Raw genomic sequence first — 23684 nt, 5'->3', positions numbered from 1 at the left:
ATAGAGGGAAATTTGAGTTATTTTCTTTTATGGTGTTAAGTATTCTTCAGATGAAAATTTTCTTAGGGTTGCCTTTAGTGCACGTTTAAGGATTTCCCTCAAGTGTGTTTTTAGAAGTACAATTGTCAGCTATGCCTACACTTAATTATATTACATTGTGCCAGACTGTTCCAAAGTTGTACCAATTTACATATCCAAGAGCAGAGTATGACAGCTCCTATTGTTTCAAATCTAGGCCAGCCCTTGCAATGCGGGGTTTTTGTTTTTCCTTCCCTTCCCCTATGTTCATCTGTTTTGTTTCTTAAATTCCACAGTTGCGTGAGAGATCATATGAAATTTGCCTTTCTCTGACTTACTTCGCTTAGTGTAATACCCTCTAGGTCCAACCACGTTGCTGCAAATGGCAAGATCTCAAGCATTTGTAATTTTGTCTCGCTGTGGTTTTAATTTGCTGCTTCTGAGTAAGTTTCCCTCCTTCTCCTTTGTTTACTGATTACTTGGATTTCTTCTTTTGGAAGTGTCTGTTCAAGTCTGTTGCCTGTTTTCTATCATTTAGTTTTTGTTTTGTTTTGTTCTGTGCTTTGTTTTTTTAGGAGAGAGAGAAAGGGAGAGACATGGTGGGGGCGGGGCAGCAGGTGAGGAAGAGACTCTTAAGCAGCTTCCATGCCCAGGGCCCAATCTCAGGACCCTAAAATCATGACTTGAGCCAAAATCAAAATTGGAATACTTCACTGAATGAGCCACCCAGGGACCCTCGTCAAGTTTATCTTTTAAATATTGATTTGTAGGAGAGTTACAAATACTCAGAATGTTAGATTTTGTCAGTTACATGCAAATATCCTTGTCCCTTTGTGGTTACTCTTTATTGTGACCTTTATGAAAATATTTAAATTTAAATTTATCAGTATTTTTACTTTTTGTTTATTAATGACTTCTGCTCTAATGTTATGAGGATATTCTCCTATTTCATACTAAATTCTTTTTGTAGTTTTGCTTTTCACATTTATGTTCTTAATCCTTTTGAAATTATATTTTTATTTATGGAATGAGACAAAGGTCTTTTTTATATTCATATTTAATTATTTATAAATTTTAGATTCAGCTTATTAAGTTTCACGGAATACCTTTTGCAATTTTACTTTGAATTGTCTTGAATCTAAGGTATAAACGAGTCTGGAGAGATTTGAAATCTTAATGCTATCGAATCTTTCTACCTAAGATCTTTTCTTTTGGTTATCTGTCATGCCTTCTCAAGAATATTTGCAATTTTCTCCATAAAGACCTTCCATAGTTTATTGGATTTGTTGTTGTTGTGACACCATTTAAAAACATGTGCTGTAGGTTTTTTAATTGGTGTCCCTTACTTGGTTAAAAAAAAAGTTTCCTTCTATTTCTATTATTAGTTTATCAGTGATTTTGATCATGAGTAGATGCTTAATTTTATTGAATGCTTTTTCTGCATCTATTGAGTGATGTGGCTTTACTTCTTCAATCTATTAACTTTGTTAATTGACTTTCCAAAGCAAATCAACCTTATATTGTATTTTTGTGATGAACCAGACATGATAATGCTGCATTGTTCTTTTAATACATTACTTGAATTGTTTTGTTAATTTTTTTGTAGGAATTTGTATCTGCTCTCATTAATGCAGTTGTCCTATTTATTTTTTTTTTTCTTGTTCTCTCCATATGTGTTTTTGGTGATCAGATAATGCATTCTCATGAAGTGAGTTGAGGATTGCACCTTCTTTTTTGGTTATCTTATTGTTATTTAATTATATCATGGTGTGAAAATATGTTCCATATGGTAACCAGAACTTTAAAAATTTTAAGGCTTATTTTGTGGACTGGAACTTCGTTGATTTTAATAGTTATTTCATGTGACTGTAAATTTTTTTTCCCAATTGTTCGTTACAACAACTTTTACTGATCCTGCTTATGATTTTGAGTTCCAAGGAAAGAAACCTAAGAATCAGAGTGTGGAGAATGTTCCCTAAAAACAACAGTCTGATTTGCCAGTACTTCTTAAATGGGCAATAAAATGCTAGGCCCTGTCAACAAGGGCATGCACCTCCAGCAGCTTTGAGTAATATGCAGAAAGGGAAGATATGGTAATGGTTAATAGAGAATGTTCTTTTAAGTAGTTCAGTAATTTATTATTATTATTTTTTTAAGATGTCATTTATTTATCTGAGAAAGAGAGAGAGAGGACAAACTTGGGAGAGGGGCAGAGGGAGAGGGATTAGCAAGCTCCCTGCTGAGCAGGGAGCCCAATACAGGGCTTGATCCCAAGACCCTGGGATCATGAGCTGAGCTGGATGCAGATGTTTAATTGACTGAGCCACCCAGGCACCCCTTAAATAGTTCCACAATCTAGATTAGTAAAACATGTTATTAAATTATTATACCATACAGCTTAGATGAGTACAGTAGCCAGGCTCCAACATGAACCCCACTAATACCACTATAATACAGTTTCCTTCTGCACTGAGCAGGGCTGACCTCTGTAACCAGCAGTATATTGTGACTGATGTGTGACTTCCAAAGCTAAGTCATGAAAATATTACAGCTTGCCCTGCTATTTTGGATCACTCACATTAGGGAGGTCATCTGCCTTTTCCATTGGACACTCTAAGAGCCCTATAGAGAGGTTTATGTAGCAATTAACTAAAAGCCTCCTGCCAAATGCCAGTGAAGAACTAAGACTTCTTGCCATCAGCCATGATGAGTGGGTCATTTTGGAAATGGATAATCTAGCCCTGGTATAGCCTCCAGAAGACTGCAGCCTTGGCCAGCTTCTTTACTGAAACCCTTAGAGAGACCTTTAGCCAGATGCATTCAGGCAAAAGTTTTCTGGATTTCTGGTGCACAGAAATTATGTGAGAACATCAATGTTTATTAGTGTTTTATGATATCTAATACTGTGAGATTCGAAATGCTCTGGAATTCCACAAGAGAAGAGATCACATCTAGTTTGGGGGTTCCTGGAAGAATTTATGGAAAATGTGGAAACAGTAAAACAAATGATGGTCCCAATCTTGGTTATTGCCTTTTACAATTAAGGCATAGAATTAAGCAATGACTGAACGAGGGGGCGCCTGGTTGGCTCAGTTGGAAGAACATGTGACTCTTGATCTCAGCATCATGGGTTCAAGCCACGCACTGGAGATAGAGATTACTTAAATAAATAAATAAACTTAAAAAAAAAAAAAGAAGAAGAAGAAATCACTATAGGAGGACAGCTATAACTATATGAGCTTGGAAGGACTGATGTATGAGGACAGGCTAAAATGAAGGACTCAGCAAAGCCCTGTAAAAAATGAAAAAGCATTATCATCAAAGTCGTGTTGTGTTTAAAACAGAAAATTAGCCTTTTAAATTCAAATTCCAGAATATTAGGATGAAGGACCACAAGAAGTCTGAATGATGATGTAGTTTTTAGGGGCCAATACAATACACAATGTCCCTTCCCCCCAGAGTCCACATTCAGAAACAATAAAGAAATAAGCTATGATCAATGCATGGAAATCAAAATGTCATTTTTTTAGTGATCAGACTGAACATAGGATGTGGCTTCACACCTGCATTTGAAAGGGCTTCTATTTCCTGCGTGGATTAGACCAATTTATATCACTAGTCATGGTTATCATGTAGCAGCAGGAAGAAAGGCAATCAATGAAACATGCTCAACTCTTCCACAATAACTTGCCTGTTAGATAAATGACTGCTTTCTCTTCCAGAAAGGAGTGAATCAAGGGTAGGACAAACATGTAAATTTGAGGCTTAATAAATGGGATCTGTTTAGGAAAATGGAAGAAAGTGCTACTCTTTGCTTAGCAGAAAGTTGATGTATGACTTGGAATTCTATTTCAAAGTAGTAATTCAATTTTAAATAGATTCCGTTAAATTTATGATGATGGTGCTGACCAAGCATAATGTCACCTTGTAAAGTATTATCCCAAGGAATGGGCAGAAACAAACCACGAGCACTGGAATAAATAACGAGATTGAAGTTTTTGTAAAGTAACATAGGCATGCTTGATTTGGAAATTGCTGTAAAGCGCTAGGATAAGGCGTAGGGGATCTTCATTTGCTTGGCTCATGAACTTCTGTGAGGGTCTAATGAAACTTTCAGAACTTCTACCCAGCAAATAGATTTACACGAAAATGTCTTCTAGAATTTTCTTTTGGGGATGGGAGTAGGTGATGTACGTATCAAAGCCTATCCATGGAATCAATATTGCTGCTCTGGGGAGAAGGTTTTAAACTCATTAATATACGAGTTAGGGTAGGGAGCAAAGGCAAAGGGACTGTCTCAGTCTGTGGTATTGAACTGCAGTGATGAGAGGCCAGCAACAGGGAACAGTTATGAAGAACAATGGCCCTGGATCATTATGCTTGAGAGCATCTCCTATTAGACAGCCAGGCTTTTCAACAAAGAGGAAGGAAGTAGGGAAATGACACACCATACTTTGAATCATTTTCTTGAGTTTCTTCTCTGAAATGGAGCCCATTTTGAACTATATCTTTTGGTCATCACCAAATAAGAGCTGGAAAGGAATAGCAAAAATCTTGAGATGTCTAGGTTGGCCTAGGTCTGTGTCATTGCTTCTCAATTAATTAGGAAGGAATATGAAATGTTAGGATTTTTATCTTTAATCTTCGGGACTGTCCTCAAGAAGGGCAATCATATCTGACATGAAACTGCAATTGCTATTCTCAACTGGAGTCTGAATTTAATGTCTGGCTTAGGATAGAAACCCATATATCATCGGTGTAATTTTTCTACAACTATTTATTTAATGCACACATTCTAAGTGAACCTTGCTGTTCCAGTGCTTGGATAGGTGCCTTTTTGATGCAGAACCTTAATTTCTTCATCAGAAGAACTATTTATCTGGAAAGTCATTGGACTTGGACTTAAACATCTAACATTCTAGCTGATAATCTCAGGAAAATCATTTTGTCTGCCTGAAAATATGCAAATAAAATGAGGATAGTAATATCTTCTTAGGGAGTTCTAGGGATTAGAAAAAAATATATACCAGCATGTTAAAATGGGATTTTTTTTTTTTCTATCTCAGTTTTGGCTGTGACCTCAAAAAGCTGAGGGAAAACAGAAGTAGGTGGCAAGCATTTCTTCTTGCATTCCAAAGTGAGACGCTAGACTCATGCAGTTGTTGAAAAGGGGTTTCCTAAAAACTGATTTTCCCAACTTGAATCCAATAAGAGGATAGATGTAGATAGAGTAGGTGAAGAAGGAGAATTTCTGTGGAATGAGTTATTGGAGAACAGTGGTAATTTCCCTCCTCTTTCCTATTCTGGGGTGTGAGGGAGACGTCGAGAAAACAATTTAGATGGCTTGACATATGCCCATGGAAGAGGGCAGGCCTGAGAGAACAGCATCAATGAACTCTCAAAAGCAAGAAGCTGTGAGAGTTCACTCCAGATGAGAATAAAGAGATGGTGACATAAGGAACAGTTTCAGTTTGTGACCGGAACCCAAGGGGTGGGTTTTCTGTGGAGCAGAGGAAGAGCAAGTGTGTGGATAGAGTTGGCCTTACGTTCACTATAAAAGGCACCTTCCCTGAGGGCCTTGCTGCCAGGGGTGATGGTGAGGTGACCTCATTAGGATGCTGGTGGTGATGTCAGTTGAAGAAGTTGGGAAGGGAGGATGAGGATGAGGGGCAAACTGACCTACCAGGGGAGAGCATTGCAAGAAGGAAGGATATTTATATCGATGTTCCTGATGGGGGTTATGTGATGACTGCCCCTCCCCCCCAGAATAGCCCATGATAAGGAATCAGCTTTGAACATTTACTGAGGCCAGAGAGCAGTAAAGCCAGGGTATAAGTCTCACTCGAGTCAGAGTTTTCTTTACCTCTCTGCACTGTTATCCTCAAGACCAGGGAAGCAAGAGGCAGCCCACTGTCCTAGGGGAAGGGGCAAGAAGAAACTGACTACAAGCAACCCCCTTCCCATTATAACTTCACAGCTTGAATGGGGCTTAAGCAGGGAAGAAGAGAAACTTTAATTATATTTATGGTTTGGGCTAAGATATAAGAGTAGTTATTTGAATGACTGATATATAGTTGTTTTCTAATAAAGGTGGCAAGAGGGGTCTTTCTTATTTCAATGGGACCAGGGGAGCCATAGTACCTGCCCTTATTTTTATCTAAGAGGTAGGAAGCAGCTCCTACTGAATGGGTTAGAATGTATGTAGGTGGGGATTAAAACTGTTTTTCTGAGTATGTCTCATGGAGTCCTTCTCTTTGAAGTAAGTGGTTATAATAACAGTGTACTGGAGCAAAGTTTATTGACCTGAATCTGTACAATGTGCATAATCACAATGAACTTAATTACACTTCCGTCTCGCTTGCCAGAGTCAATCTCTGCCTTTTCTCATTTGACTTTCAGTCCAGGAGGGTAACCTGTTTGGAAAAGATAAAAATTCCTTTGGTCTCTGGCTTCAGTTGGGTCAGGCAATGGGCAACCTTGGAAAGAGACTAGAAGAACAGAGGAAGTGAGATCAGGATAATTCCCCCTGCCTCCCGCCTTGCCAGGTCACTTCCTCCAGTGAAGATCACTCCTTCTCTCAACCCATTTAACTGTTCAGGACTGTCTCTTGGACTTCTGGAAACCCCTCCCTTCCTTATCTCTTTAGACCCGTGTCTCAGGCTGTTGCACCTTCCATTACAATTCCTCTCTACTCAAGTCTTTTGTAAAAAAATCCTGTTGTGAACAAACTCTTCTCAAATTTTCCTATTTTAAATGTGCTGCCTGTTTCCCACAGAAACCCTAACTAACACAATAATGCTGACCTCAAGGTATTAACGAGAGAATTCAAGCAGTAAGAGTTGTGAAGATGCTTGTAGTAAGTAAATACAAATAATGAGTATTGTTTTTTTTTTTCCCACAAGGTATTCTCAGCATTGCATGAAGGAGTGGGGGAAAAAAGTTTTTAGAGAAATTCCAGGCCAGTTATTAGCATCTTCCAATATTAAAAGGCCATTCATACAATAGAATCTATTTTGCCAGGGATATAATCAGAGCTGCTTCATTTTATTTGCATAAATGAGAAAACCATTCATTAACTGCAGGCTTTAAACAAATGAACTGAATGAGGAAAATACTTTGGACTTCAAAGCATGGTTAACTTTGCCCTGAGAATTAATTTGCACATCCATTTGATAATGAAGCTGGTGTCAAATTGAGGTAGAAAAAAAGTTAAGCACCATACAAAATAGGAACCAATAGGTGGTTCCTTGCATCATTTTAATATGATCTGAAATAGACTTTGTTCTGTTTTATCTTTTTCATGGTTCGTTTTGTTTTTATTTTTCCCCAACAATTCATCTTTCCATTTCCATCTCTTAGGAAGTTTTTCGAAACCAAAGTGTAACATTTTCTTTTCTGAATACTTTAGAATAATTGAAAATAAAATAATGTGTGTCATTTGCTTGAACGTTAGAGTTTTTAAATATGGAATCAGGGGCGCCTGGGTGGCTCAGTGGGTTGGGCCTCTGCCTTCGGCTCGGGTCGTGATCTCAGGGTCCTGGGATCGAGCCCCGCGTCGGGCTCTCTGCTCGGCAGGGAGCCTGCTTCCCCCTCTCTTTCTGCCTGCCTCTCTGCCTGTCAAATAAATAAATCTCTCTCTGTCAAATAAATAAATTAAAAAAAATATGGAATCATGTACCAATATAATTCAGGGATCCATACATGTGATGGGAAAATGTTACATCTTCGGTTTCATTACCCTCTAACTGAAATATAGCAATTCCTTCACTTAGGAATGCAGGGAACAAATCACAATAATATTAGGAGTACCTAGACCTTTTTTACAAATAGAAATCACAGATATATTCTGATTTCAGTTGTTGTAGATGCTTTGAAATTGGTTTTATGTTCAGCACTACTTGAAATGATTGTTTTTTGGACTTAGCGCTTAGAACTTATTATTTTATGTATTAATAAATAAGCATATATGTTATTATATACTAATTAACTTCAAATTTTTTGATAATTCTATTTCTATATATTGGTAATCTTTGAATTCTTATGAATATTATCCACTTAAGAACAATAATATGAGAAGTAGTCCATAGGTTTCACCAAACTACCAAAATGGTCCATGACCCAAAGAAATTTATGAGTCCCTGGATTAGGGGATGGATGAAATCTTGGGGCTTCAGTGTGAAAATGGATCTTGGACCTATGCTCTTCTGTGGGTGATTATGAGAAAGTAGAGAATGCATGCCTGAGAAGGATAAAATTTGAAGGGATACACATGAAAAGCATGGATGTTTAAAAGCCACAAAGAAAGTGTGAACACTCATGCAATCTCATGTTAAAGTAATATGATAATTCTTAATTTTGTGAAAATTCCAAAAATAAATAGGGAAGAGGTTAAAGCTCCCTGTATTAGTGGACCAAGGCAATTGTCTCAAATATGATAACAGAGCAGCGAATAACCTTACATCTGACTCTCCCAAGCAAAATTACTTCAATTTTTATGCATTTTTTATAAAATAGTTGCAAAACTCTAACCTATGTCTTTTTATATGAAATATGGGAAAATACGCATTTTTGTCCTGTCACTTTATTATACACATTTCAATGATACAAAGATATTTTTGTAACAGATGATTGAAAATTTTAATCTTTAATCTTGAGTTATCATTATGCTTTGAAAAAATCTAAAATTGTTTTCCTATTAAAACTCAAGAAGGTGTAGAGAAATATTTTATGCAAGAGTATATTTATTTTCCATTGTTTCCCACCTTCCTAATATTCAAACCAAATTTAATATTTACTTTGAGACCAAGAATGGAACCCTTATTAAAAAAAAATAAATCTTGGAAAAAACTTCCCACAAGATGTGCCCTTTGAATTTAATTTGAAAGATTAAAACATCAACTATTGAAAATAAAAATATAAAATGCAAAAATAACTTACATCTACATAAGAAAATTATTAATATGTATACATCATTCTAAATAAATTCTAAATAGAACAATCCTGACATTGGAGCTCACCTTTGTTGCTATGCCAGTGAGTACAGAAAAGCCTAGTTTCTGTATTCTAATTCCAGAGGTGAAGCAAGATTAAACAGTCTAGATTAAGGGAAATCCTCAATTTTTCAAGCTCATGGGGAAACTACTGTGCAAATGTCTTAGTTCTACTTAACTCATTTCTAACTTCTGGAAGTAGTCAGAAGTAAAGGTAAAGGTAAAACAAAAGGAAATTGAAAACTATGATATTTGACCTTCTAAGATCATCAGTTACTCAACTAAAATCCTTTCTTGCTTTATACATGTTGGATGGAACAATCATTGTCTAGCTTCAGAGATACTGATCGAGTTTATATGGGTTTTCCATAGTTTTGAAATGGCAGTTTTTGAACATAGTTTTTGAACACAGTGTTCCTGTGGGACCCCAGATCTCCTTCCCAAGTTCACTTCTTATCCTGCTTCTTATCTGTCTCTGATATTAAGCCCACACCATGCTATTAAGCCCTCGTAAGAATGTGGCTCACAAGAACATTCAAGCCTGTGAACCATCTCTTAGATGAGTTCCTCTCCACAGAATAATTGTTCTTAATCCACTTAACCTTTCAAAAGCAGTACTAGTTATTTCAGTCAAAATTTGTTATTATTGCTGAATATGAAAAATTATCTTTTTTTTTTACCTCTTCTGGAAAATTACTGAAAAACACACATCATCTACTCAAATAGTGCTTCCTTCTGTTCTATTTGTTCCCACTGAACTCTGATTGGATTAATTTATACGTTATAATTTCTCATTTCTCATTCTGTTCTCTATCTCTTTTGATATATTCTTCTTATATGATGAATTCATTTACTGTTTGGCCAGATCTAATCTGCTATTTCTCTCATTGTGTACTGTTTTTTTTTTTTTTTCTCTCCTTCATTTTATCATGGGATATTTCAGACATCTGCCAAATAGAATTGTATAAAAAGCTCCTAAGTATCCCTCATTCTATATCAACAATCATCAGTTAAGCAAATCTTGCTTCCTCCATTCCATTCTCATTCCTGTACTATTTTGAAGCAAGTCCAAGGTAAATGCTTTCAATTAAATTTTTAAATGAGAATCTCTCTCATTTTTAATGTGACCACAGTACCATTTTCATATTTTAAAGTACACTATAATTACTTAAAATTGTCAAGTAGCCCTTCTTCACATTCACAATTGTGTTTTACAAAGTTATTTTTTTTAATGTGACTGATTAATAAAAGTTTTATTCTGCTTTAATCTTTAAGATGTCCTTTCCCTCTGTCTCTTTCTTTTTCTTCAAAACCTTGTAATTCATTTATTGAAGAAACTGGATTATTCATCTTGCAATTTCCTATAGTCTGACTCTTGCTGACGCCTTACAGTGTCTCTGAAGAGAAAATGAATGAGGGGAGGGGCAGAAGCACAAGCAGACTCCCCGCTGAGTGAGGAGCCATGGTGGCTCCCTCAATCCCAGGGCCCTGAGATCCTAACTTAAGCAAAATCAGACACTTAACCAACTGAGCCACCCAAGTGCTCCCAACTTGTCATTTGTAAATAAACATAGTTTTACTTCTTTCTTTGCAATTTGTATGTCTCCAAATGTTTTCTCTTGTCTTAATGCATTTCTGAGTTGTAGCAGAAATAATACGTATGATTTTCTTATTCCTCACTTTAAACTTCCAGTATATGTCACCATTAGGTTAGATACTGGCTTTGGGTTGAGGTATATACATACACACATACACACATCATATTAAGGAACTATCTGTCAGTTCTCACTTTGTTGTATTTTAAAAAATATAATAAATGTTAGATTTTGTCAAATGCCTTTTCTTCCATCTATGGATATGATCACATACTTTTTCTCCATTGCTCTATTGACAGGATGGATTACATTAAAGAAATTCCCAATATTGAATGACAGTTTTCTGAAATAAGGCCAACTGACTAAGATGTGTTATATTTTAAAAGTTTTATCAGATTCTGTTTATTAATTTCATATCTATAGTTTTTGCATTGATATTCATATATGAGATGAGTCTAAAATTTCATTTTTAAAATGTGATGTTTGTGATTTGGGGATCAATATTATATTTGTATCAGGAAATGAACTTGGAAAGTTTACTTGGTTTACTAAGATCTGAAAAGGTAAAATAACCTTAGGAGTATCTGATAACTTAAAATTTGGTAAAATCCTTCCATGGAAATATTTAGGTCTGCTTTCTCTTGGCAAGCTCTTTTAAAATTAAAAAAAAAAAAAAAAAACTCCATGATGATTGGGCTATTTATCTTTTGGGGGGTCAATGTTTATAAATGATATTTTTCCAAAATTTTATCCTTTTTTTCCAGGTTTTCAATTTATTTATATACAGTTGAGCAAAGTTGTTCTCTTTTTTAAAGATTCTCTATTTTGTTTTTTCCATCTTGTCATTTCTAATTTTGTGAATTTGCTTTCTACTTTTTTCTTAATTAGATTAGGTTAACTAGTGGCTTGTATTTTTCTTGATTTAAGAAACATGGCTTTAAATTGATTTTTTTTATCCTATGTTTTGCTTCACAAACATTGATTTCAACTTTTGTCATTGTTCCTAGTTACTGTTCTTTTTTTTTCTCCCCTGGCTTTTCTTGGCTTGTTTTGTTGTTCTTTCTAGACTTTTTGTGTGTCATTTGCTTTATTTTTACTTTTTATTTTTATTGGTATAATGATGGTTTTTATCTGATATTTGTTTTATCAGCTCCTAATATTACATTTTCATTATTATTATTTTCAATAAAGTATGTAATTTTATTTTGTATTCTTCTTTGACTCAACAGCTATTTAACGATATGGTTTATACTTCCTAGATAAAAGCGCTTCTTGTTTTCTGGTTTTGTTACTAAGTTCTAGTTTATTATATTTCAGTTAGTGAATGATTTCTAAGTGTGTCTGTTCTTTAGAATTTCTAGAAGGTTTATCATCTCAGATACAGTAAATTTTGTAAATTTTGTGAATACATCATACGTACTTGAGAAGAATCTATATTTTCTATTATTGAAATTCAGGTTTCAAAGTATATTTACAAATTCTATTTTAAGGATTACATTGTATATGTCTTCTATAAATTTTAAATATATAATCTGTCTTGGATTTTAAGAAATGAATTAAAGTCTCCTATTTTTAATATGTTTCTATTTTTCTAGTATTCCCTGCATTTTCTCTTTGATAAATATTGTTGCACTCTTTTAAAATTTTTAATTTAATTTATTGTTTATTTAAAATTTATTTTAATTAATTTTCCTGATAAAATTTGTCCATATTTTTATTGCTAGCTTTTCTAAATATCTTTATTTGTAGTTCTATATCTTAAACACAGAAACGTGTTGGGTTTTCCTTTATCAGACAATCTGAAAATACTTGCATTTTAATAAGCAAGTTACATCTATTTACATTTATTAATATAATCAGTATTTTTTGGAATCTATCATACTTTCAGTGCTATATTTATACATGCTGATATTTTATATGAAGTTTTTCATATGTCATTTTTATGCTCTCTTTTATAGGAAAGTTTTAATTTTTCTTCTTATGCTTTTTATACTCATATTTTATATGAAAATCTTGGTCTTTGCTCTTTTCAGTTATTTTCTTTTATTCTTTAGTAAAATATTCATTAAGTTTAGTTTGTAATCTTTTTTTTTCCTTCTTCTCCATGTCTCCAAGCAACTATTTGTAGTGATAACTATGATTCCCAGTTAGTAGCCATGAAACAATCAAAACTCATTCTAAATTGTAAGTGTTCTCACTATTGTTCCTTAACTGTTAGATATTTGATGGAACTGTGTTGTCAGATGGATCTGTGTAATCATAGCATGCAGCACTCTTTTCTTTGAAATCGGCATTTCACTTTAATTCCACAGTTACGCTCACCCTAATTCTTATGATGGTATCTCTCCAGTCATTTCATCCAAAGAAACTCACCTAGCAGCTTTCTCAAGAAGTGCTCATGGGAACAATATTCCCTAATTTTTAAATGCTTATAACAGCTTATTCATAGCCTTTATTTGTGAAAATCTGTTTACATGGTTATTAAATGCTTGCCAATCTCCCCTTTTTTCTCACAAACTGCACTATGTCAGATAGATTATATCTCCTAATATGGTCTCCCCTTAGGATACTTAGAAGTCGTAAGGATGAAACCTCAATGTAGATAATACATATTTATGATATTAATGCTTATGTATTTGGTAAATATGCTATGTATTTATGCTATTATAAATTTATATTTAAATATTTACATATAACATCTATATGTTGATTTTTCAATTATTTAATAGACTAGGTTGTAAGACCCAGGAATCAAAGAAATCACATTTATTAGAAGACACAATATTTTTTCCTCTAAAATTCCACTGATTCCTTGGAATTCCATGGCATTCTTTAGAAATTGTACCTATAAACATATCTCTTCTTGCTTTGCATTATAATTCATTAAAATATTTTGATATTTCTTATTGGAGTGTGATTTCTTTGAGGGAAAGAGATTATACTTTCCTCCTGTTTTTCCACCAGAGCCCAACACAATGCCTAGAGTAATAAGTTGGTCTGATTTGTATGTGTATAATTGAAACAGGGTCCGGATTTCAAAATATAGGCAAAGGATTATTTTTCAAGTACAGGTGTGATAAATTATAGTCTCCAAGTGGTGATTTTATTTCCTCATGTAGTTGGAGACTCTCAAAAGAGAAATCTAGCAAATCGCATCCTATATGCTGAGTCTTGGAGCCCAGCAAAGTCAAGGGACTATGAACACACCATGACAAGTCCCAGAGCTCCAAGTAAGAGGTGAGACTGGGGCGAAGACATGGAAGCGAGTACATGACAAAATGGGGTGCCAGATGTTGAAATTCTTTGCAGGGTTTGCTGAGGAGTTTTCTTTCATCTTGTAAGCAATAGGAACGTTTCACCAAAAGATTTTAGTGTTAAATGATCCCCCTGGTAGCAGAGCAGAGGACACATTGGTGCTAAAGAGGTAAGCATGGTGGTAGAGGTGGAGATGAAGAAAGACTGGATGGAAAAACAAATATGAAAAAGAAAATGTAGGCCAGAATTAGAAAAGCCTTAAAGGGAAAAGATACTTTGGAGATATTTGAAATACAAAGCAAATAAGATATGAAGAATTTCATGAAAAATGGAATGTTAAAAGTAAGCAAAAGGATTCCTAGTAAACTCCTCAGATTCCTGGCCTTGGTAGTTGGGTGGTCTCTTGTGCTGTCGCTAATATCAAATGTATGGCATCAGGAACAAGAGGTAGAAGATGAATCAAGATCAAAACAACTGCTTTAAGTTGATGATAGTTACACAAAGATTAAAGGGAGGTTTAATTACTCTAATTCTATTATAATAACAGCTTACAAAGTACTCATTTGAGTTTTTATAGAGGTTAAATAATTACCCCCATTTTACAGAAAAATAAGCTGAGGATCACAGAGAGTAAGATTCTTCTACAAGTCATATGGCTAGAAATGATCAGAAATTTGATTTAAATGCACGTTTTCTGACTCCAAGTCCTGAGAGATCTTCACTACCTCTCAGTATATGAGAGTGGGCTCATTCACACATTTTGACAGCTTTGTATCATAGGTGAAAATAGAAATGGAATTTTGGTTACCTCTGTTAAATTGAGGACTCGAGTGGCTATAACCTTTATCCCATAATACACACATTCCCCCCTCATCTCTCAATGCCATAATGTCTTATAATAACTATTTCACATTTGCATGCAATGGAAGCTTCCTTACGAAGGTATGACAAAATATTAATGCATACTGTAGCAGTCATTTTCCTTCCTAAGCCATTATTTTCAAAATCATACTATTCAATTCACAAGTTAGCTAAAACCCTGTCATATATGTTTACCTGCAAAGTTTTCATTATATTTTTTATGTGGAATTCTGTTTCTGAAGTTATAGTGGAAGAATTAAAAAATAAAAATATTCCTCATCCAAGAGTTCACTTACCTCTGTTTACCCTTATGATCGACAGAGCCAGCAGAGAGTCTGTCCAGGGGAGTCCCAAAACCCGAGAAGCTCCTTTTCTTCTTTGTTTCAATTACATCATTCTCCAGAGACACAAGTTCATCAAGAAGCAAGAGTTTCGCTGCCAGATTAGTAGCTGATTTTTCCTTCCTGACTGTGGATGGTGACTGCACATTTATGACTCCAGAATCAAAAGCCTATAGGGCAAGAAAGGTGATTCAATTTGTTCAGAAAAAAAAACTCAAAATATATAATCATCTGCATTTGGCTTTTGCTATCTTTAGCTGACATGCCTGTCATGAAACTTGATTTTTTATAGATTTATGTCCCAAGAAAAAGACTTCTGGGGACAAAAATGTGTAGAGATGAGGTATATCTAAACACAATTAAAACAAAACATGTAGACACAGATACACTCACACACACACACAAACACACAAGAGAAAAGGAAAAACCACAGGCCTGCCTCTAAAATTTAGTACATTAACTAATCATTCTTTTAGATTTTTTCCCAGTAACAGCTGCATCCTTCCTTAACATTCCCATAGCACTTTACCTATCTTTCATCATTGTACGCATTACATTTTCCCTTACATTAGATTAGTTACAATATATTTGTATTACTTATTAGATTGTGAGTAACCTGAGGGCAATACCTATGTCTAATTAGTCTTTTATTTATTCACTCTAGTCAATGCTTAAGCCAGTATTTTGCTCATAGTTAGTACTCAGTAAATTTCTGAATATTTACTGAATGAATTTTGAAAATGCAAATGTCAGTTATTTTTCACCACTCATTCACACCTTATTGATTCAAGCCATTAAGTACCCACTGTGTACCAGGTTCTGCATTAGACCTGAGGGATACAAAAGTGAGCAAAATCCAGGCTCTGCCCTCAGGAAGCTTACCATCTCTCCGTGTGATGTATTACCAAATGTTAATGAGTGTCTACAGTGAGTCAGAACTATCCCAATGACTGTCCTCCCATGTAAAATTTCTTGTTTGTTACACATATTGCCACTTCGCACTTCATTCAAGGCATAAAAGTGTGGGTGTCACTTCTGAAGCCTGTCTTTTCCTTTCCTAAGCCTGATTACAGCATTAAAAAAAAGTTCCTATTAACAGTCTCTAGTCATTGTGGAGTCTGGGGGCTATTGCTTCTTTCCTAAGAAAGTGAAAATATGGCCCTGTGGGAATAAACTTGCTCCAGGGACCTCCTCCCTGCTTCCCTGTTAGTCACATCCCTCCTCAAGCCAGACTCTTGGTCTTGGCAAGACTCTTTTTCTTCACTTCCTGTATTTCTTCTTAGATTATTTCTTCCGTTCTCTTTCTCTGTTCTTCATTTTCCCCAGTAAAATGAAAGAGTGGCATTTCCAAGCCTTTTCATCATGGGCTTCAGCAACTCTCTTGTGAAATACATACAGTCTGACACTGAGACCCAAAGCAATTGAGTCTGCTATTTCCTAAACCAATCAAATTTGCACTAAGTCTAGTCAGTTCTTCCCGGTAAACCTCTCTTGCTCTTTCTGATTCCCTTCAGTGGTGAGTCATATCAGCTCCCCTTTGCTGATTAGTGCATGTACACTCTTAATCACCTCATAACTTGCTTCTCTACCCCCATCGCCCCTTTTCTCTTTTGCCAGGAAGCTAATTATCCCAAACACACTCTCATCCAGTAGAATGAAAATCAGAAATCTCTCATAGCTCTTGTTATTTACAATGTAGACTCCACAGGGTCCACAAACTCCTCTTAAAATCTCAACGTCTATCACTCTCCTACATACGCTTGACAACACAGAAATTGGGGAAGGGAAAGATGCTGTAATCACGAGAAAGAAGCTTTAAAGAGCAGCAGACAACTTTCAAAGGGCAAAGATGGGAGATCTTTTATTATCTCTCAGTGCATCCTCCAAAAAGTATGCTTTCATTGTTACAACTCCTGCACATACAAAAGAGAGTTTATTCCTTTTTAAAGATAATCTTAATCCCCCGGGGGGAAAATCATGGAACTCAAGTAAAACTTTCCTTCAGTAAAATGCACTTCAGATTCTTACTTATTTTTTGTGAAATACAGAGAACAATTTCTAACAAGATCAAATGAGCCAAATTAACATTTCTCTGTCTAGAGAAGTCCGGGCATTTACTTTTCTTTGTACTTTAGTCATGGCAGTAAGAAAACATTTGTATAGTCATACAAAGTTTGGCCAAAGCAATTGATTTAATTAAATCTATGGTTGAAATGATAATGAATTTTCTCGTAATGCTTTTTTGTTCAAGGAATACACATCTTTATTACTTCCAGCTTATTTTTTGATATTCAGATAACTGGCCTTCTCTGAATCTATAGTGAGGTCAAAACAATAGGAAAAAAATATCTATTTCCTTGATTTTGTGTTATCAAGGCATCTCTCTATTTGTCAGCAACACCTACTTCTGACACTAGTAGAAATGGCTTATGTTCATAAAAAATACATGGTCCCTTAAACTAGTTTCCATTACCTCTGTTGCTACATCCACTGAGTGTACTTTTCCTGAACTCCACAGCATCAACGTCACAGCCAGAATAAAATGTGCGTTTGCCAATCTCCAGTCCGGCATCTGGGGGTCACATACATCAGGTCAACATTTATTACTTTGGCATATAAAGATAGAAAACAAAAGCTCCGGTAAAGCTTGTTAGTTGCAGGTGATAAACCAAATTATTCAGCTTCTAGGTGCTAGAGTACATCTCTGCAAAACTTAAATAATACTTAATAGAAGCTGTCAGTCTCCTGGGATGAATTCTATTAAGGCTTCATTTCCATGGAAACCTAGGCTGGGGTTGTATAGCTATAATCATAATTTGAACTAGCCAAAGTCTGAGAAATCTGGTTTGTATAATCTTATTCTTTGGCTAACCCAAGGATTATAACCTCATATATCCAGGGGAAATGTGTGAAATTGACCAGGTATTAGGAAATAAGGTCCAGCGAGGTCTATGTGAACCTGAGAAAATGCACTGTGTCTAAAAGCATTTACATTCACAAATTCAAAAACACTACATAACCAATAGGCAAATATATTTATGTCCTTGTATTATGTAAGGATTTTTTAGATTCAAAAGGTTCAAAATGGAATATATTTTCAACATAATATATAAATGAGAGATTACCATTTGAAATATTTAAAAACTGATATATAAAATTTTAAAAATAAGGGTGAATTAATGATTAACTAAAAAATGGGACAAAGTTATGAATAGGTATTTCATAGAAAAGGAAATATTCTCATGGAAAATAAGCATCCAAAAGACATTATCCAAAAACAAATACAACCTTTTTAATGCAAAGAAAAGAGAGACATACATCAGATTGGCAAAAATTCAAAGTGAATGTTGTGAATGTTACAATGGTGTCTGGAAACAGAAAAGCACAAGTGATGCTGGTGGGGTTGGAAATGAATGCAATCATTTGGAAAAAATTAGACAATATCCGGAAAAGTTGAAAATGATCATGTTCTACCTATAACCTATTTATTTCACTTCTTGATATATACTCCAAAGGAACTCTTACATGTTTTTATGGAGAGATATATCTGAAAGTTCACAGACTCATTGTTTATAGTGGTAAAAACTGGAATCTATCCAAGTACTCTATCAGGAGGAAATAGGTTTATCAGTTGAGGTACATCCATAGTATGGACTTAGAACAAATGGCCTAAATATTATGGGTATTTATATGCATGGATTTCAAAGAAGCCACTTTGGGGGGAAATGGGAAGTTATAGAACAATATATAGGACATGCTACCATTTACCTAAATTGCAGATACACAAAATAATTTTATGTATTTTGAAATCTATACACACATTTAAAGTATAAACAAATGGAACTTGATTCATGACTATGATTCCCTCTTTGGAGGGAAGAAAGTAAGTAAAATTATGGGGAAAACATAAGGACTTAGTTCCCCCCCCCCAAAGATTTTATTTACTTATTTGACAGAGAGAGAGATAACAAGAGGAGCTGCAGGCAGAGGGGGAGGGAGAAGTAGGCTCCCTGCTGAGGCCAGAACTTGATCCCAAGATCCTGGGATCATGACCTGAGCCAAAGGTAGACATTCAACCGACTGGGCCACCCAGGTGCCCTGGGACTTAGTTTTAATCTATATCTATATCTATATCTATATCTATATCTATCTATATATATATTTTAAAGCAGATATGTCTAAATAACGCATTTGTTACTTCTGTGTACTAATCACAAAGATATGTCATTTATACATTGATGATTTTTTATATTAAAAAACCACAATACAGATAATTAAAGTGAATCTATGGTCTACACTGGGTCTGCTAGATGCCAGTTTGAATGCTGGAAAAGGGGAGGCGTTGCCTGGTTTAGGGAAGATTGCAGGCTGTGGGTTACAATAGAATAGGCCTGATGTCACCACTTGGTACATGGTATCGGAAAAGTCTCCCCCCACAACCTGCCAACCAGGTCATACATTATGAATGAGAAGTCTCAGGAAACTTTCATTTCCAAAAAAGTCATTTGGAAAGCTGTTGGGATCAAAAAGGATGGGCTGCTTAGACGGATCTGAGGAGCTGGATTTGAGTCTCCTTGTGGCTTTAGTATTAGTGATGTTGGATGTGCAATACTTCATCTAACTGAGCTTTGTTTTTAGAATTCATGAAGCGAAGAATAGTTCTCACCTCAAAAGAACTTTGATAGGATTCTACTGATTCGTGTAAACTTCTTTATCCCGTAATATATTTATCATTTTAAGTGAAAGAACACTGATAAGGTATTACTAAGTATTTCTTTAGTAACTACATTTGCTTTGGTGTGACCCAAGATTTTTTTACGACTTTCTTATAATACTGTTACTGTGAAATCTCATTGTAGATTTTAGCAGTAAAATGTTGTAACATTGTAAATTTGTTGTAAACAAAAGTTGTTGTAAAATTGTAAAATGTTGTAACACAAAATGTTATAACTTTGTAGATCTAGCAATAAAGACTATCTGTTAGAATATAGACAAATAAGTGTTTTCTTATAGACAGGGTTGCATCTGTGTGAACCATCTCTATTAACATTTAAAATAAAAACATATTTTAGCAATGTTGGTAACATTCATCAAATACAATTTCAGTTTTCATGTTACGTTGTCTAAACTATTTCTTCGGTATGCCACCAATAAATATTTCGGGCTCTTGTAATGTCAATCACTAGTTACTTCTCGATAGGCCACCCTTTCTGGAAGAGTGCAATAAATTCTCTGTTCTTTTTCAGACAAATTGTATGTTTATAAGTATCAAAAGGTAATAAATCATGTCGATGACTCTAAATTGAGACAGTAGAAAAATAACAAGAAGGAATATAACAGTTATCTGGTAAAAAGATGAACAAAAAGCGCATTACCTATTCTTTAGAACATGTGTCACAGAATCATATTTTTTTCCCTTCAGATTATGCTGATGTCTCTTTAACTTTCCTCAATGTAAAGGAAGATCTATTAAAACTTGAACTATTTTATCTTTATTTCTTAAAAATAGATCTTTCATTCAATCAAAGATAAAGTACAATTGTGATGTTTTGCTCCCTCATTTTTTTATCATGTCGAAAACAGTTTACAAAGTCTAAAACTGCCCAGTTTTATAAGCCTTGCCATACGGATTTCCTTTAACTATTTTTATGTATGTTTCACAAACCAGGTTTCTCTTCATTTCTGCAATATTATAAATGGCACAGGATGATGGACATTTATAATATTGATGATTATGTTTGAGGCATATATTTTTGTGCTTGGGTGTATACAGGAAAAAAGTTGTAATGTATCATCTTACAGATAACCACATCCTGATTATTTGGATAGGGGGATGTAAAAATAAGTGCCGAGTTTAAATACACACATTTAATGGTTTAAACCCATGCTTGTAGCCAGTTAACCAAAAGGCCAAGTTCCTAAATATGGCAGTTGGTACACTAATGAAAACAAACACCCTGGCACCTGCCACACAAAAGACATTTGATTAACTCGTTGAAATTTGATTGCCACAAAATTAGAAACAGAGGAAATTATAGGGAGGGAAGGGAAAGAGTAGGTCCAGCTCCATTTCCCTGTTTTGTTGATACTGGATAAATATAGCCTATGATTTAAAATCTAGTTGGCCCATGTACACTCCAAATCACAGAAAGAACACTGAAGGATGTTCATTATAGGAATACACCAGAGTGGAGATGTTTGCAAAGTTGTCAGGACATCAGTAATTTGGATTGAGCGATTTCTGAATAATATTCCTCTGGCTAGTGAGGAGCTTCAACAGAGACAGTGAGCGTGGGATCTGCCCTACAGAATTAGGCGCTTCCTCTACTTGTTGTCAGCCAATTGGTTTACTATATTCTTGCATTTTCACAATTTAAATAATACTGCTGAATAAACAAATATTCACGTTGTGTAACTTCTCAACCTTTGTTTTAAAGACCTTTCCACATGTCAGAATTATAACCCAAAGGGATCCTCCAAACTCTAGCTGGAATGGCAGTGAGGAGAGCAAGGTTGTTGGGGTGTGTGTGTGTGTGTGTGTGAAGTTTTGTCATTTAAGTTTTGGAAGCAATGTATATTGTATATTCCTTAAAGAAACATTGAACAAGCATACTGGCATATTAAAGGCTCTGAAAGTACAGTAGCAACAAAATTATTTAATTATATTTAGGCTAGAATTAAATGAGAATTCTGTTAAAATGAGGAAAGATGTTTGCATTGTTAAGAATCAGTGAGGTAATGAGTCATTGTTCTTACTAAAAAAAATCTCTCACTTGGACTGAGGCAGAAAAAAAGAAAAGATCAAGAACCACAGATCTAAAAGAGCAAGCAAACAGGAGTGAGAGGAGGTGTTAGAATAAGAAGTTAAACTGAAAAGAGAAAGAGTGTGAGCCAATATCTGATTGCATGCACTTTTTAATCACACTTTTAAACTATCTGTCTTGAGGGTTGGTGTTGAAAAAAAACAAACTACTCTGGTGATTTAGAAAATTTCCCTTCAACCTGAGACTTTGTCATTAATGTCTGACTAATGGATAGTAGGTCTATTAAAAAGTCTCAAGAGGGCACCTGGGTGGCTCAGTGGGTTAAAGCCTCTGCCTTCGGCTCAGGTCATGATCTCAGGGTCCTGGGATGGAGACCCACATCAGGCTCTCTGCTCAGCCAGAAGCCTGCTTCCTCCTCTCTCTCTCTCTCTCTCTCTGCCTGCCTGTGTACCTGTGATCTCTGTCTGTCAAATAAATAAATAAAAAAATAAAATCATAAAAAAAAAAAAAAGAAAGAAAGTCTCAAGAGTACTGAGTTTGGGAATTTTTAATTTACTCCAGTAACTTTTGGGATTTTTAAATTTACCCTAGTTACTTGATTGGAAATACTCAAAATAGACTTTACTGAACCCTTATTTTCAACAAAAACTAAAAATCAAGGTCTTAAAGGTCTTAAAAAAGACCTACAAAGTAATTAAAACTTTATATTTTTTAAGTGTGATTTAATAGGACAAGTAAAGTGTCCCTGGTTCTGACACTACGAAGTGACCCTATATGCCTGGCCCCCACCCCCTCCACACACACACTACTCACTGTCTTCTTAGAAAGTGATGGTGGGTATCTAAGCAATTGGTGTCACCTTGGCCCAGAGTAAATCTATAAAACAATAAGTTCAGTGTGCCCAGCACCATGCTCCATAAGTTATAGTCACCCAGGTCTTTTTGTTAGCAAAGGAAAGCTTCAGGAAGAGTAGATAACAGAGTGATTATCTTTTTTTTTTTTTTTTTTTTTAATTTCAAAAGAGGACCTAATAGGGACAATGCTTAACACAAAGTTCTTGTGGTTCACTGTCGTAGAAGACCTGCTCCAGGTCTGGAGAGACTCGGGCTCTGCCTTGGCTTGACCATATCGCTTAGGCAAACCCTTTCCTTTCTAGGCTGAGTGAAATATGCTTGGTCTAAATGACTTCTAATGTTGCTTCTAGCTTTTTAAAAGTCTGTTGGTGTATCTGGCTCTTTTCTGGTGTAAATGCAGACATTGTACATAATGATAACAGTTGGTGCAGCTTTATCTAGAAAGGCCTTTCTTCTGTCCCTCAAATCAGCCAGTCTATGCATAAGATTGTCTCTAGGTTTTGACATGAACATGTTCCTCTTGAATTTCAAGTATTTCCAGCTGGGAAGGGGGAGGGCCTCCAAATTTTTAATTTTAAGATGTCATTTATAGTTAAAAAAAATCCCATTTTATGAGTGTATTTTAGGAGGAAAAAAATGCTATGAATTAAATTACGACATGCTATCAAGTGTAAGACTCATTCCAATTTCTGAGATGTTAAAATGTGCATCAGAATGGATGAAATATGATACATCTAATGTACTTTCAAACGCTTACTTGTTTTTTTTTCATCATGCTTAAGTCATTATGCTGAGTATTTTTAAAAATATAACTCTTTCAGTCAATAAATAAGTATTCAATAACATCAGAAAAATATTTCTGTGATGATGAGGAAAAAGCTCAGAATTAGATTTGAAGGATAGAGAGAAGTGTCGTTGCTGTGTTATATATTGGTCTGGTGACCCTGAACAAGATGCTTAAATTGTCAAAATTGTCTAATAAAACTCACTTTATGAATTCACATTT

The 23684-nt window shown here is 35.0% G+C and overlaps 1 protein-coding gene across 1 annotated transcript in view; it reads right to left on the bottom strand.

Annotated features, from left to right (window-relative positions):
* OSTN (osteocrin) overlaps positions 1-23684 on the bottom strand; it is a 40975-nt gene that overhangs the window by 10808 nt on the left and 6483 nt on the right. The window contains exons 2-3 of the mRNA XM_080819645.1: positions 17534-17632; positions 15016-15230 (exon numbers count right to left, since the gene is read on the bottom strand). Of these exons, the coding sequence (XP_080675771.1) occupies positions 15016-15230; positions 17534-17632 (314 nt within the window). The remainder of the gene's footprint in view (positions 1-15015; positions 15231-17533; positions 17633-23684) is intronic.

This window comes from Martes martes (genome assembly GCF_963455335.1).
Source record: "Martes martes genome assembly, chromosome: 1".
Classification (NCBI taxonomy): Eukaryota; Metazoa; Chordata; class Mammalia; order Carnivora; family Mustelidae; genus Martes; species Martes martes.
Note: the sequence above shows the minus strand (reverse complement) of the source record. Positions and strands in the feature narration are given on the sequence as shown.